We start from the raw sequence: 12,437 nt of genomic DNA on the forward strand, positions 1-12,437 counted from the left end.
GAAAGAATTAAATAACTTTTGGTCAGCGGCTGAAGTTTCATCTCTTGTACACTAGATGGCACACTCGCACTGAATACATGAAGCACTTTCAGGGCAGTCACTTCCTCTTTTACAAAAGTCAACACGAAACCACCCAAACATTTTGTAAGAAATACTTAATTTACTCATATTTGAAGTCAGTCTGGGTAAATTGATGTTACCTGGCTGATCTTGTCTTTCTGCTCTGATTAAAAAAATCATTGCCTTATTAAATGTGGTGCTTTCTCAAATGTTTGATTCAGGTCGCGACGGAGCCTCCGCCTTTCCCCAGTGCGTCAGCTGAAATAAATAAACGGCTTTGCAAATATCAGCGACAGAACAGGCGTCTTACAAACTTGCATGAATAGCAGTGAGAGTTAGTCACCTCAGCTCGGAACACCCCTCTCTACCGCAGGAAACTGGTTCACACACACACACACACACACACACACACACACACACACACACACACAAACACACACACACACACACACACACACACACACACACACACACACACACACACACACAGCTGCTTCACAGAGGAGTTTTCCTGGATCAAAAAACTCTGCGGCCATTATCACGATTAGTTGGTGGAGTCCAAATCTCTACTGTCAGCCAAAATATGCCGCGTACCGGATAAACTGCCTAAACCACACAGGCCTGGTGTGCACACAGCCATTCCAGCCACAAACAGTAGCAGTAGTACAATAACAGCAAGAACGATTTATCAGCTACTTTAGATATTTATGGCTGTTCCAGACATTTCTGACGAGAAGGTGCGTGTGCGCACAGCCATTCCAGCCATTAGTGGCTGGAACGTGTGTAAATAGTTAAAGTAGTTGATAAAACGTTCTTGCTGCTATTGTTTCTGTATGAAAATGTTGCGTTTCATCCCACACATGGACGAGTCATGTTCAACTTGTTGGATCTTTAATTATTGATCCATTCAGATATTGTCAACGTTTGTGCAAGATGTCGGACTTGTGAGGTTGGACAAAGTTGGACGACAGTCAAACAGAACGCTGATGGTACGGGAACTACGCAAACAATGAGGAACCGTCAACACAGAAAGCAAAATGGAAGTTGTCGTCGGATTTGTTCACATTTTTCAACAGTTTTCTGACGAAGCACCAGCTACAGGAAAGAAGCTGGACGACGTTTAAATGATGTCTCCGAAAGGCAATGTGGGTCCAGATTTCTTGTTTTGTTTTGGCTTTGGTGTCCTTTGGTAGTGCCGTGTGATCGGGGCTTAACAAGCATTCAAAGGGAGACTCAAGAGTGCTGCAGATTGATAATCGTCAGTCGACTCCAGCTGGTGAATATACTATTTGGGTATCAACATTATTTTAATGTGAAAGCTATTTTGTTGTTGTTTGGTGGGAGGGTTGTCAGAATCCCCCTAGTTATCACTGGCAGTTCTCAGCATGCATGTACATCCACAGATTTCTTACGGTTTTAATTCCAGGAAGGCACCCTAGTCCAGACAAACGGAAGCCCTACCAGATGTGTCCTGCTGGCTGCAAATTCACAGCACTGATTCAGGCGCTTCACAGCCATTGACTTAATAAGCTGCTGTGTGTCCGTCACACCATAACCATGTGAACCAGTGGCGGCTCGCCCATAGGGGGTGCTGGGGCGCTGCCCTCCCAGATGTGGAGGGGAAAAATTATAAAATCAATTTTTTTTTTTTAAGTATTATCAATGTCAGTTTTGATTAATAGTATGTGCCTACATGTAATCTGAATTATTAAAACAACATTTCCACCAACTGACTCTCATTCAGCAGTGTATTTTCACAGACAAAAGCACAGAACATATCATTTCTTGTCTTGGGCGCTCACTCATCCACCCTTGAAGTGCAGCAAAATGACCAAATTGTGTATGTTGCTAAGCAGATTAATAAATATTTGGCCAACCAGCATCTCCAAATTTAATCTCTTGTGGGCACCAGAAGTGGGGCCCATGGGACTAATTGTTTCATGCCGTGAGACTGGGTTGATATAATAAATATTTGGCCAATCAGCATCGCCAAATTTAATGGCTTGGGTCGCCTGTGGATTTATCAAAGTGCTGCTGTTTTTGGCGGAAACAGAAACCTCACTGATGTTTGGGACGTTTACTTGCTGGAGTAAGTTGAAGAACTTTGGGACTTTACGATTGCTGCTCCTCCTGCTCGTTATGTCCTCGGAGGTTTTCAGCTGCGGGCTGACACGCCTTTGGATCACACTTCAGCTCAGATGAGTTGACAAGCTGTTAGGATTTATTCCCGAATGTTGCTCCTTGTGTGGAAATGAGGATGAAAATGTAAGATAAAACTGAGTGATGTTTTTTGTTTGTGAAGGCACGCAATACATACGCTAATGGTGCGTGTCACCTAGGGGTGTCTGGGGGCATGCTACTGTGGAAGTCCTGAAATTACACTTTTTCATAAATTGCTTCTCTCCTGTGTGGGTGGTAAAGTTTAATTTCCAAAAAATAAATTTTATTACATATTGCATGCATAGTCTCTAGCCTTTTAATCTGTAACCAAGACATAGCTCATAATGTTTTCTCCTGTAATTGTTCATAATTGGGGAAAAAATTAAAATATTGGTAAATGCAAATATGCATCTGCTTCTCTCCTGTGTGTTTTCTGAATTCATCACTGTTCAGTGCATGATCATTTGCCAGTATGTTTTTGATAAAGCTAATCAAATTCTTTTATTTCAACATTTAAAAATGCATTACTGGTCTGCAATTGAAGGAAAGTCCTGACAGACATGGCATTATATTGTGTTGTCCTCTTCCTTGTGCCCCAGCCACAGTTAATCCTGTGTCCAGCTACAAACAAACTTCCTCTCCCTTCCTTTCTCTTCATACCTCTTCTTTGAAGGTTCTGCACTTGCAGGGGTTGATGCTTTTCATTTGACTGGTGTTTTCCCTGGTATCTGGCCCAGTTTCAGAGGTTTTAGAAAAGACATTCTGTTCAGTATATTCTTCAAAAAGCGTGTTAATCGATGCGATGTTCGTTATCTAATGTTTCCCGCCACAGCATCTTGCAAGAAGATACTACGAACGCACACTCCATACAGTGGTCTCGTGCACACATGATACAGGGTTCTCCCCAGAAATTTTTAGTATAGCGGTGCTGTTGGCAATTATCGCCCAAGGCGGTGCTCGGTGCGAGTCATTGTGACTGGTTTTAGATGCATTGAAAGCAAGAATAATAGAAAAAAATTTACTTATGTTGTAATATCAAAGTTCTTTTTTGTATTTTTCTGTCTGTTAAGAAAATAAATGACATTGAAAAGTTTAAAAACGCATTAATATTTGATGGACATAACATTTGCTCTCTTCTTTAAAAATGACACACTGCACCTGTGCAGTTTTTTTTCTGTCATGTTGACAGTTTAGCTTTTTTCAACATTTTTGAGTGGAATTGCATACAGGGTGGTCCAAAAAAAAAATCCACCCTATTTTCTTTAAAAATGACAGACTGTACCTTTAATCCATTAAGAGTCCAGGCAGAGTTTTTCTGTCATGTTGACAGTTTAGCTTTTTTCTTTTTTTGGAATTGCATACTTATTTAAAACAAAACAAAACAATATAACCCCTAATTGTCTTGTTTGAACAAGAGCTAAATCTGGACTGATTTGATTGTCAAATCAGAATCAAATTTATTGCCAAGTAAGTTCTCACATACAAGTAATTTGATATGGTGTCATTGGTGCATAAACAACAATATAAAAAGAAAATGAAAAAAATAATTCTGGAAGAAGTAAAGGAGTAAATCTGCTCTTTTGAAGATGAATCCTGGTTCACTGAGGCTGTGTGGTGAAGATGATTGTTTACTAAAATTGTTTTGCTGCTTTTTTATGTCTGGTAACATTTTTTCCTCCTTTCTCTGTCTCTCTCTCTCTCTCTCTCTCTCGCTCTGTGTGTGTGTGTGTGTGTGTGTGAGGGAACGAGAGACTCTTCACTCTCACACCGTATTTAAGCAAACTTTGGAAACACGAAGGCTTTCAACTGTAAAATAAAGCCTATAAATGAATTCCTGGAGCTATGCAAGCGGTGGAGGGGTGAGTGAGCAGTCCAGCACAAACAGCCTGGCTGGATTTAAAAAAACTACCTGATAGCAGGGCAGGTTATGATGGCGCTATCATAACACTGATGGCGCGGCGCCGTTGTTCCACTGTCTGGGGAGAATCCTGTGTAATCATGTTTTCCGATTGTCCGCTGCGTGGAGAGTGGCAGGAAAAACCAAAGACTCTTTCTTGCGAGGTGCGAGACAAGACATGATATAAATGAGAAAAAGGCAGCGGTCAGGTATTTTGCATCCGAGCGATGAAAATAAAGAATTTGAATGTTTTAAATAAAAAAAACAAAAAACAAAATGCCACTTGTCCTGTCGGACAACGACTTAGAGCTATTGCTTGTCCGATCACATTTTACAATTGTCCCGAAACATTGGACAAGCGTTAATGTCGATGGTAGCGATGTGAATTAGATATGTTATTTTGAGTCCTCGTCAACCCTTGGTGGACGTCAGAAATATCGGATTGCTCTTGTTGTCGTTATTTTATTTTTCTTCGGTGTTGTTTTTCTGGCCTGGCAGGATTGGGACTAAGCCTAATGTCCTGTGATTCAACAGAACAGTTTATGAACCTCTTGTCATGCTTTATTGATCCTCTATTTCACTTTGTATAATTTGTGTGTGTGTGTTTGTAGGTCGCAGTGGGCTGGCTTGGCTAGCTCATGGCCCTCATTTGGAGGTGGTCCATGCAGTGACAGGTGAACGATTATCTGCATACTGCTTCAGCGGTGGAGCGGAGCACCCACCCAGTGTTACTGCTGCCAGAGATTTCAGCTGGCTCAAACGGTTTGTGCTTTTGCTCTTTGGGTTATGTATATTGTAATTAGGGAAAGGTACCGAAACCTTAAATTATTAAAGACTGGGGAACCGACAACCTTTTACCCTTAATGGTATTGCTTTTGGGACTGGAGAATTAAAAACATTTATTGTTGCTGCGTAGAAGAGCGCATTCTCTATCTGTCACTCGCTTGGATCCTGTGTGTATGCAAAGCATGAAAGCGGCTCTTCAGTCTCTTGTTCTGTCTCTCTGTCTCGAAGGTGTTGTGGATGTAGCGAAGCGCAACACCAGCGCATGCTCCAAGACACAGGAGCTTGTGTCGGTGTGACTTTGGAGCGCTACTGAGGGAGCCTGTTTCTGGCTCTCTTTCTCTCCCTCTTGCTCATGCACACAAACCCAGTGATGGCGGAGAGAATTAACTGCTGAAGAATGTAGTTGCACTTGATTGTTTGTTAAATTGTATATAGAAAATTAAGGAATGTTAATTCTGTTCTTAATTTTTTTTTTTCTCAACAAAGTACTGATAAGAATACCATTAAATTACCGGACAGGTAAGGAGTACTGCTAAGAGTAGTGGTAGGCCCAATCTCAGTTCTCTTTTGTGCCCCTTCCCCTTGGCCCTACCCCTATGCCTACCCCTTTAAAACAAGGGTTATGCCTCTAGCCCTATGAATTGAGGCACTCCTCCGCCTTAGGGGGAAAAAAACCACGCCCATCTCAAACTGCCGTCTTCACTGTTTGTCAACATGGCAACCGAAGCGAAACTTGTTGCAGTAGCCTGTTTGCTCTTTTTATTTTCTCGCCTTTCTGCGTGAATGCAAAGAAATAGAAGTCGCAGATTTCTTCGATGCATCACAATCATGTCGGAGAATTTTGTGGTATTAATAATGGATTTAATTAATTTGTAATTTATAATAATAAATAGTATTAAGGTGATTAATACTGATAATAATTAGTCATTAATAATAGTCATAATTAATATTGTTAATTGATTAATCATTAATTGATTGATTAGTAATTCATTAGTTAATTAGTAATTAAAATAAATAAACACTTGAAATATATCAGTCTGTGTGGAATGAATGAATACATTATACAGGTTTCACTTTTTGAATGGATTTACTGAAATAAATCAACTTTTTAATGATATTCTAATTATATGACCAGCACCTGTATGTATGTTATGGGCTGCATCTAGTTCTGTTAACCTTATATTTCTTTTTCAAATTCTCCCATTTTTGCATCCAGCCCTATTTCCTTTAGAAATTTCCTTGACAAATAATAGTTGTCTGTTAGGACGTACACATATACATGTGTGTGTATATATCTTCCAACTTACTCCCATTGGTGAAACTTCTCCTCATTTGTTTACAAAATACACACGCGTTACAGACCTTGAAATCCAACAGCAGGGATCGCTATTATCCAAAGATTTATGAACATACAAATTAACGTGCTTATCCTTTATCACGGTTTTCTCCATTGTGAGATATAAAAGTGTCTTATCGTAGCATTCATGTGTATATGCATTATAACGCCTCAGTGCACGAGCGAAGTTACGATATTCTTCAGAACGACAATATACGCAACATGCATCCAGCAGCATAGATGTTGCTGTCATAGGTAGGGATGGGTATTGATAAGATTTTATTGATATCGATGCCATTATCGATTCTGCTTATCGATCCGATTCCTTATCGATTCCCTTATCGATACCTCGTGAATTTTGTACTAAAAGTAGGCTTTACAGGTTTTCTATGTATTTCCTTGAGTCTTAAAGTAAATAAATATGAAATTAGTCACTGTACCCTTGATCTCTGGACATAAATAAAAATAAACAAAACAGTGTTTTGCTTTGAAGTTATTAATTCAGACTGGATTCTATCGTTCTATCTTGACTTGTCAGAGAGCCGCACAACGTTTGGAGCTGTGTGAACAGAACGGAGGATGATTCTTGTTTCTTTCTCGCAACGAGACAGGAGTCCCAGTTAGTAACTTTAATCCACATAAAAGTGAATCACAACTCATATTCAGGGATGAAAGTGGTGAAAAACAAAAAAAGCTGAAACCCAAAATTACCCCCAACACCACCTGCAGGAAAATGTTTCAATTCTAGAAGCTCTGAAATGCAATCTGGGACTATTCCAGACGATAAACTGGAGTGAGTGCTGAATCCATTTAGGTGAGAAAAAAAAATGCAACTTTCCTTATTCAGATTCATTTCAGTAGTATTCTGCTCTTACTAGGATGCAGCAGTTTTCTAGTTTGGCAGATAGTTCTGGAGGAAATCACTGAAGAAATTAACAAACTGAAAATATGGTTTGACCGAAACAAACTGTCATTAAACTTAAATAAGACAGGGATGAAATGGAGGTGTGAGTCACTAGGTGTTCACAGGAAACACTTATTTATTTCTGTATGTATTTATTTATGTTCATTGTTAGTTGCTATTATATATATTTTCTGTTGTTTCTATTCAGGTTCTTTTTGTCTCTCTCTCTAAAATTGTATATAATAATCATTAGATTATTAATATATAAGCAAAAATAAATTTAAGGAATATTACAATTTGAAAACAAATGCACCCGAACGTGATGATGGCTGCAATTGCTAAATGCTAACTTTTAACATTGAATATGCCATAGACATGCTAATGCGTTAGCATCGCTCCCGTTTTTAAGTTAGAAAATACATCTATCAACTGTTTCAGAAGACCATAACAGGTTGGTTTAACATAGAAAAGGTAAATAATACTCACAGACGTATGCTCTTTAGGGTTTTAGCGGGGGAAAATTAAGTGAAAGAAAGAAATAAACAAAGCAATCGATCGAAGCATTGCTTCAATCTGCGAACCACTGCTTCGATTGGTTCAAAGCAAAGCCGTGCTGCAGAAAAGTTGATTAAGGACCCGCTGCAGGGTCTGTAATCATTGTAGAGAAATTATCATTTTCCTGATAAACACCCGCCAAAACAACGGCCACTCTGAAGGACCGATAACAGAATCGTTAAGCACAAAGCTTATTGATGTCGGTGGATCGAATCATTTCTTAACGATACCCGAAAGGAACCGGTTCTCGATACCCATCCATAGTCATAGGTAATTGCCTGTAAAGTTTTTTGGCAAGTTATAACTTTCTAAACAGCGTAATTTGTAATGAAATCCGCTTTCATTTGTGCGGCTCTGGGCGCCATGTTTGTTTCTTTGGAGACAGCGGTAAGCTCCTCCTACCCCTCCAAACGGAGTGTGCATCCAGAGTCACTCTGTTTGGAGGGGTTTGTAGCCCTCCGCCTGCCCCGCTGCCTCGCTCCAAAAAGAGATTGGGATACCCCTCGGTCTCTCGTACCTACACAAAATGGAGGGAAAGTGGTAAGGGGAAGGGCCGAGGGGTAGAATTGAGATTCAGCCGTACTGTTGAAATCTTATTCATACCCATCCCTTATTGTAATTTATTAAAACATGGGAAGAAGGCATTGTAAACGCCCACTGACACTTGCACGACTTTGATGCACGCACTTACATGCCCTGTGTTGTGCAAGAGAGTAAACTCATCTTTAACGCGTGCAGACTGAACACGAGGGTCGTTGGCGCGTGAAATTGCGCAAAGAGAATTTTGAAAATCTTTCATGCATAAATAACATGCAGTGTGGCATGATCTGCTTGCCAAACATACGTGCACCTTGTCAAGTGGAGTAAAGAAGTAAACAGAGCGAGTGGTCGCATCAGAGTGCAGCTGGTCTGAACGATTATAACGAGATGTTAAATCTATCACAAACATACTTTTACAGCTGCACAAAAGAAGGAAAGAACATGCAACTGTTTTACCAAGCCATGACAATGTAAACATGATAAATAACGTTTTTAGACAGCTCCAAATGCTTTCATCAGCTCGTTCGGGGTGTGCGAACGGCTCCAGCTGGAGCGCTTCTCTGTGATTCAGGAAGCGATTAGAGCCATTTTCAGCAGCCAACTTGCAGAGAAAATGATTAATCCGCTGCGAAATAATTATTTTATATACACAGCATTCAGCGCGTGGCAGTCAGTGGGGCAAAGTACAGCGTTCAGCTGGGAACACAGCGGATGGAATCGTCACCACGACGTGCATGCATCAAAGTCGTGCAAGTGTCAGGGGGCCATAAGATCAGCTTTTCCAGCTAGTAATGAATGTTATACAAATAGTGAATGTTGATTAGTGCAATGGAAAGAATATTTCATGAGAATATTTTCATGAGGTGAAAGATGGAATGTTCCATGGAACATTCCATGTGCTGTCAATTTCATCACAGTTTTTCATATCCTATTTTACTAGGTCAGGATTGCTGGTTGGCTTGGAGGAAGCAGAAGGCAGCGTGCTGTGTCTTTATGACTTGGGGCTTTCAAGAGTGGTCAAAGCAGTGGCTATACCAGGCAGGGTGAGTTAATTATACACTTCAGTCTCTTTCGTGACTCAGTTAGGCTGTGACAGATCAATTTTTGGAGCATTTGTTGGTGCTCTGGGCTGCCACAGCCACCTTCTCAGGGAGCTGTTTTGGGTCCCAGCAAGCCAACATTCAAGCAGACCTGAGGTCCATTCTTATACCATAAAAGCAGGAGTATCTGATGCAGACAGGCCTTAGATGGGTACCCGGGCGGGCACTTTGGATGAGTTTGACCTTTGAATGTGAGCCTATAGGTCTGCTGCTGCTGTTCGATGTTTTTACTGATTACTACTATTGTTATTGATAGGCAGCTGATGCTTGGACAGCATGCTGCTATATGATTGATGAGATATAAAGACAAGTATGGGTTTATATGATGGGTAGGTTACTGGTTTGCCAAATCCCATTTGATTGGGTTGAATTATCTATATAGACTCGAAGACAGAGTGCATCATCAGAAACACTTTACTGCTTTTATATATAAAACATTTTAAAATATGAGGTACCCTTGTTAAGTATTTATTTAGCACAAGTTTATAAATAACAGTATATTTCTATGTTTTGCACAAGATAAGAACTTGCGAAGATGATTTTGTGTTTTTTTTTTTTTTTTTTTATTACTCAAATGTGTCTTAATGGAGTACACTTGGACTAGACCTTAAGAATTACATTTGGGAAAGTTCTATTAAAACTTTGACAGTCTACACATGGATTATAGTGTTAACTTTCTTTTTAAACCCAACTAGATTACTGCCATCGAGCCATTGGTGAGTTATGGCGGTGCAAGCACCTCCACCCAGCACCTTCACCAGAGCCTTCGCTGGTTCTTTGGTATTGCCGCAGTAATAACGGATCTTGGTCACGTTCTACTTGTGGACCTCTGTCTTGATGACCTCTCTTGCAGCCAAAGCGAGCTGGAGGCTTCAGGTGAAGAGTACATGTTTTTCTCTCTCTTTTATTTATTTATTTATTTATTTATTTATTTATTTATTTTTATGTAAAGAGACCTCAGGCCTCCTTTATGACTCTTCCACATTGACTAAATGGGACATAAAAAAGCTGCATGACAGTTTCAAAACATGCATTGCGATCTATTAAACCAAACTACATGGCAAACTGTGATCCACGCATATGAACATTTTGGAGATCAAGTCAAGCTACATAGTCAGAAAGATGTGAGTAGCAGTATTACTCATGTAATGATGCCTGGTGCTACTGTGTCATAATACGTACATTTAATTTCACTCAACACAAGTCTCATATAACATATTTTATCATAAGTACAAAATTTGTGATTTATGTGATAGTGAGCCATAATTGTTCCATAGAGACAGTTCATTTCTTAAATATATAGGTCAATCTTGCATCAAATCATGTTAAGTATGTCATCAGCGTACCGCAGTTGTTGAATTATAAATATATTGGTATACAAATAATGAATGTTTGAGTTGTGGTACAAATATTTCATGAGGTTAAAGCTGGAATGTACCATTCATTGAGGCAAGCTGAGTTGAATGGTACGTTCCAGCTTTCACCGAAGGATTTATTTAAACTATGCATTTATTTGACTAAATGCCTAGTTTTGGGAACTTTTAAATGTAGCATATGCAGTGATAACACATACAGTTGTATGTAAAAATTTGGGCACCCCTGATAATTTTCATGATTTTCCTTTAGAAATCATTGGTTGTCTGGATCAGAAATTTCAGTTAAATATATCATATAGCAGATGAACATACCGATATTTGAGAAGTGAATGAATGAATTTTATTCAGTGTGCACACGCACGCATACTTAACAACAAAAAAAGAAATCTCTTGTTAATGAAAAACAAAAACAAAACTTGTAGGCAATTCCAGTTTTGTGCGGCCGAAAGGGTGTAGGCTCAAGCAAAAGCTTATAAACACCAGTGGTGGGCACAGTTCTGTTAATCCGCTAACCGCTAATTTGGAAGATAATGTTTTCATTATCGGATTAGCTTTTCAGATAACTTTGAAAAACATCATCGGACCACTTATCGTCCGATAATTTTTAGGATGCTAACATTTTTGCAGACGTAGCTTTGTGTACTAGATGCGCAGTTCCATCTTCTGCAAACATAGGAGAGCTGGTTCTAGAAGAAACTGCTCTATCCTCTGCAGGCAAAGGAGAACTGGTCATGTTTAGTTTAGTTGTACAGTGTGTGGTGTCAGCCACACGGTAAAAACACACAAACAGATTATACACACACGAACATTCCCAGGTCAGATACCTCGCTTTCTGATTGGCTGCATGTCACATTTAGCTCCTCATGTCCTTCTTAACACACCACACACGGCAGGAATATATGATAAGATTATATTTAGCTTCATCACGATTGTCGGGGTGTCCTTAACGTTGTCGGAAGGGGAAAATCGGGTCCGATATTGGCCTAATTATCTTGCCATGTGAACCATGCTTGATGTTATGACGCCTCACGGAGGGACTGATTGATCTGTTATAACACCGAACCGTTAACCGATCAGATGTTATGACGCCTCACGGAGGGACTGATTGATCTGTTATAACACCGAACCGTTAACCGATCAGATGTTATGACGCCTCACGGGGCGACTGATTGATCTGTTATAACACGGCACCGAACATATTTTCACTATTATTTGATTTCTTTGTGCGACTGACATCGTTATTCAAGCATTCAACCGACGATTCCTCTCGCCACACAATTCCAACACACAAGAAAGTTTTTTTGACAGTTCTTATTGTCTCCCTAACTGGATAGAGTTGTGATGTCATCACGCGTGCGCTTAAGCGCTGTCTAGTGGGATCTTGAAAATTTCTTTCTTTCTTTCTTTTTTTATACGAATGAGAAAAATGACATTTTATAAAAGCACATTTATTTGTAAACACCAACACGTTACATTGATTCACTCGTGTTGGTTTTTACATAGAATGAATGAATCAACCAATCAGTATGAGCAGAGGCTTAGTTTATCCATAATCCCTTTGGTGTGTTAATGTTCAAATCTTCAGAATTAGTGCATTATTTTAAAATTAACAGATATGTGTTATATATCACTTTGTACATTTTAAGAGTTTACATTAATGTAGTTATTCTATCCAGAATAATTTTATTTATAAAGCAAAACCATAATTCAAACCTGCTTTCAT

The 12,437-nt window shown here is 39.5% G+C and overlaps 1 protein-coding gene across 1 annotated transcript in view; it reads left to right on the plus strand.

Annotated features, from left to right (window-relative positions):
* ahctf1 (AT hook containing transcription factor 1) overlaps positions 1-12,437 on the plus strand; it is a 119,206-nt gene that overhangs the window by 16,711 nt on the left and 90,058 nt on the right. The window contains exons 3-5 of the mRNA XM_034187987.1: positions 4,729-4,879; positions 9,179-9,281; positions 10,034-10,214. Of these exons, the coding sequence (XP_034043878.1) occupies positions 4,729-4,879; positions 9,179-9,281; positions 10,034-10,214 (435 nt within the window). The remainder of the gene's footprint in view (positions 1-4,728; positions 4,880-9,178; positions 9,282-10,033; positions 10,215-12,437) is intronic.

This window comes from Thalassophryne amazonica, chromosome 2, assembly GCF_902500255.1.
Source record: "Thalassophryne amazonica chromosome 2, fThaAma1.1, whole genome shotgun sequence".
Lineage (NCBI taxonomy): Eukaryota > Metazoa > Chordata > Actinopteri > Batrachoidiformes > Batrachoididae > Thalassophryne > Thalassophryne amazonica.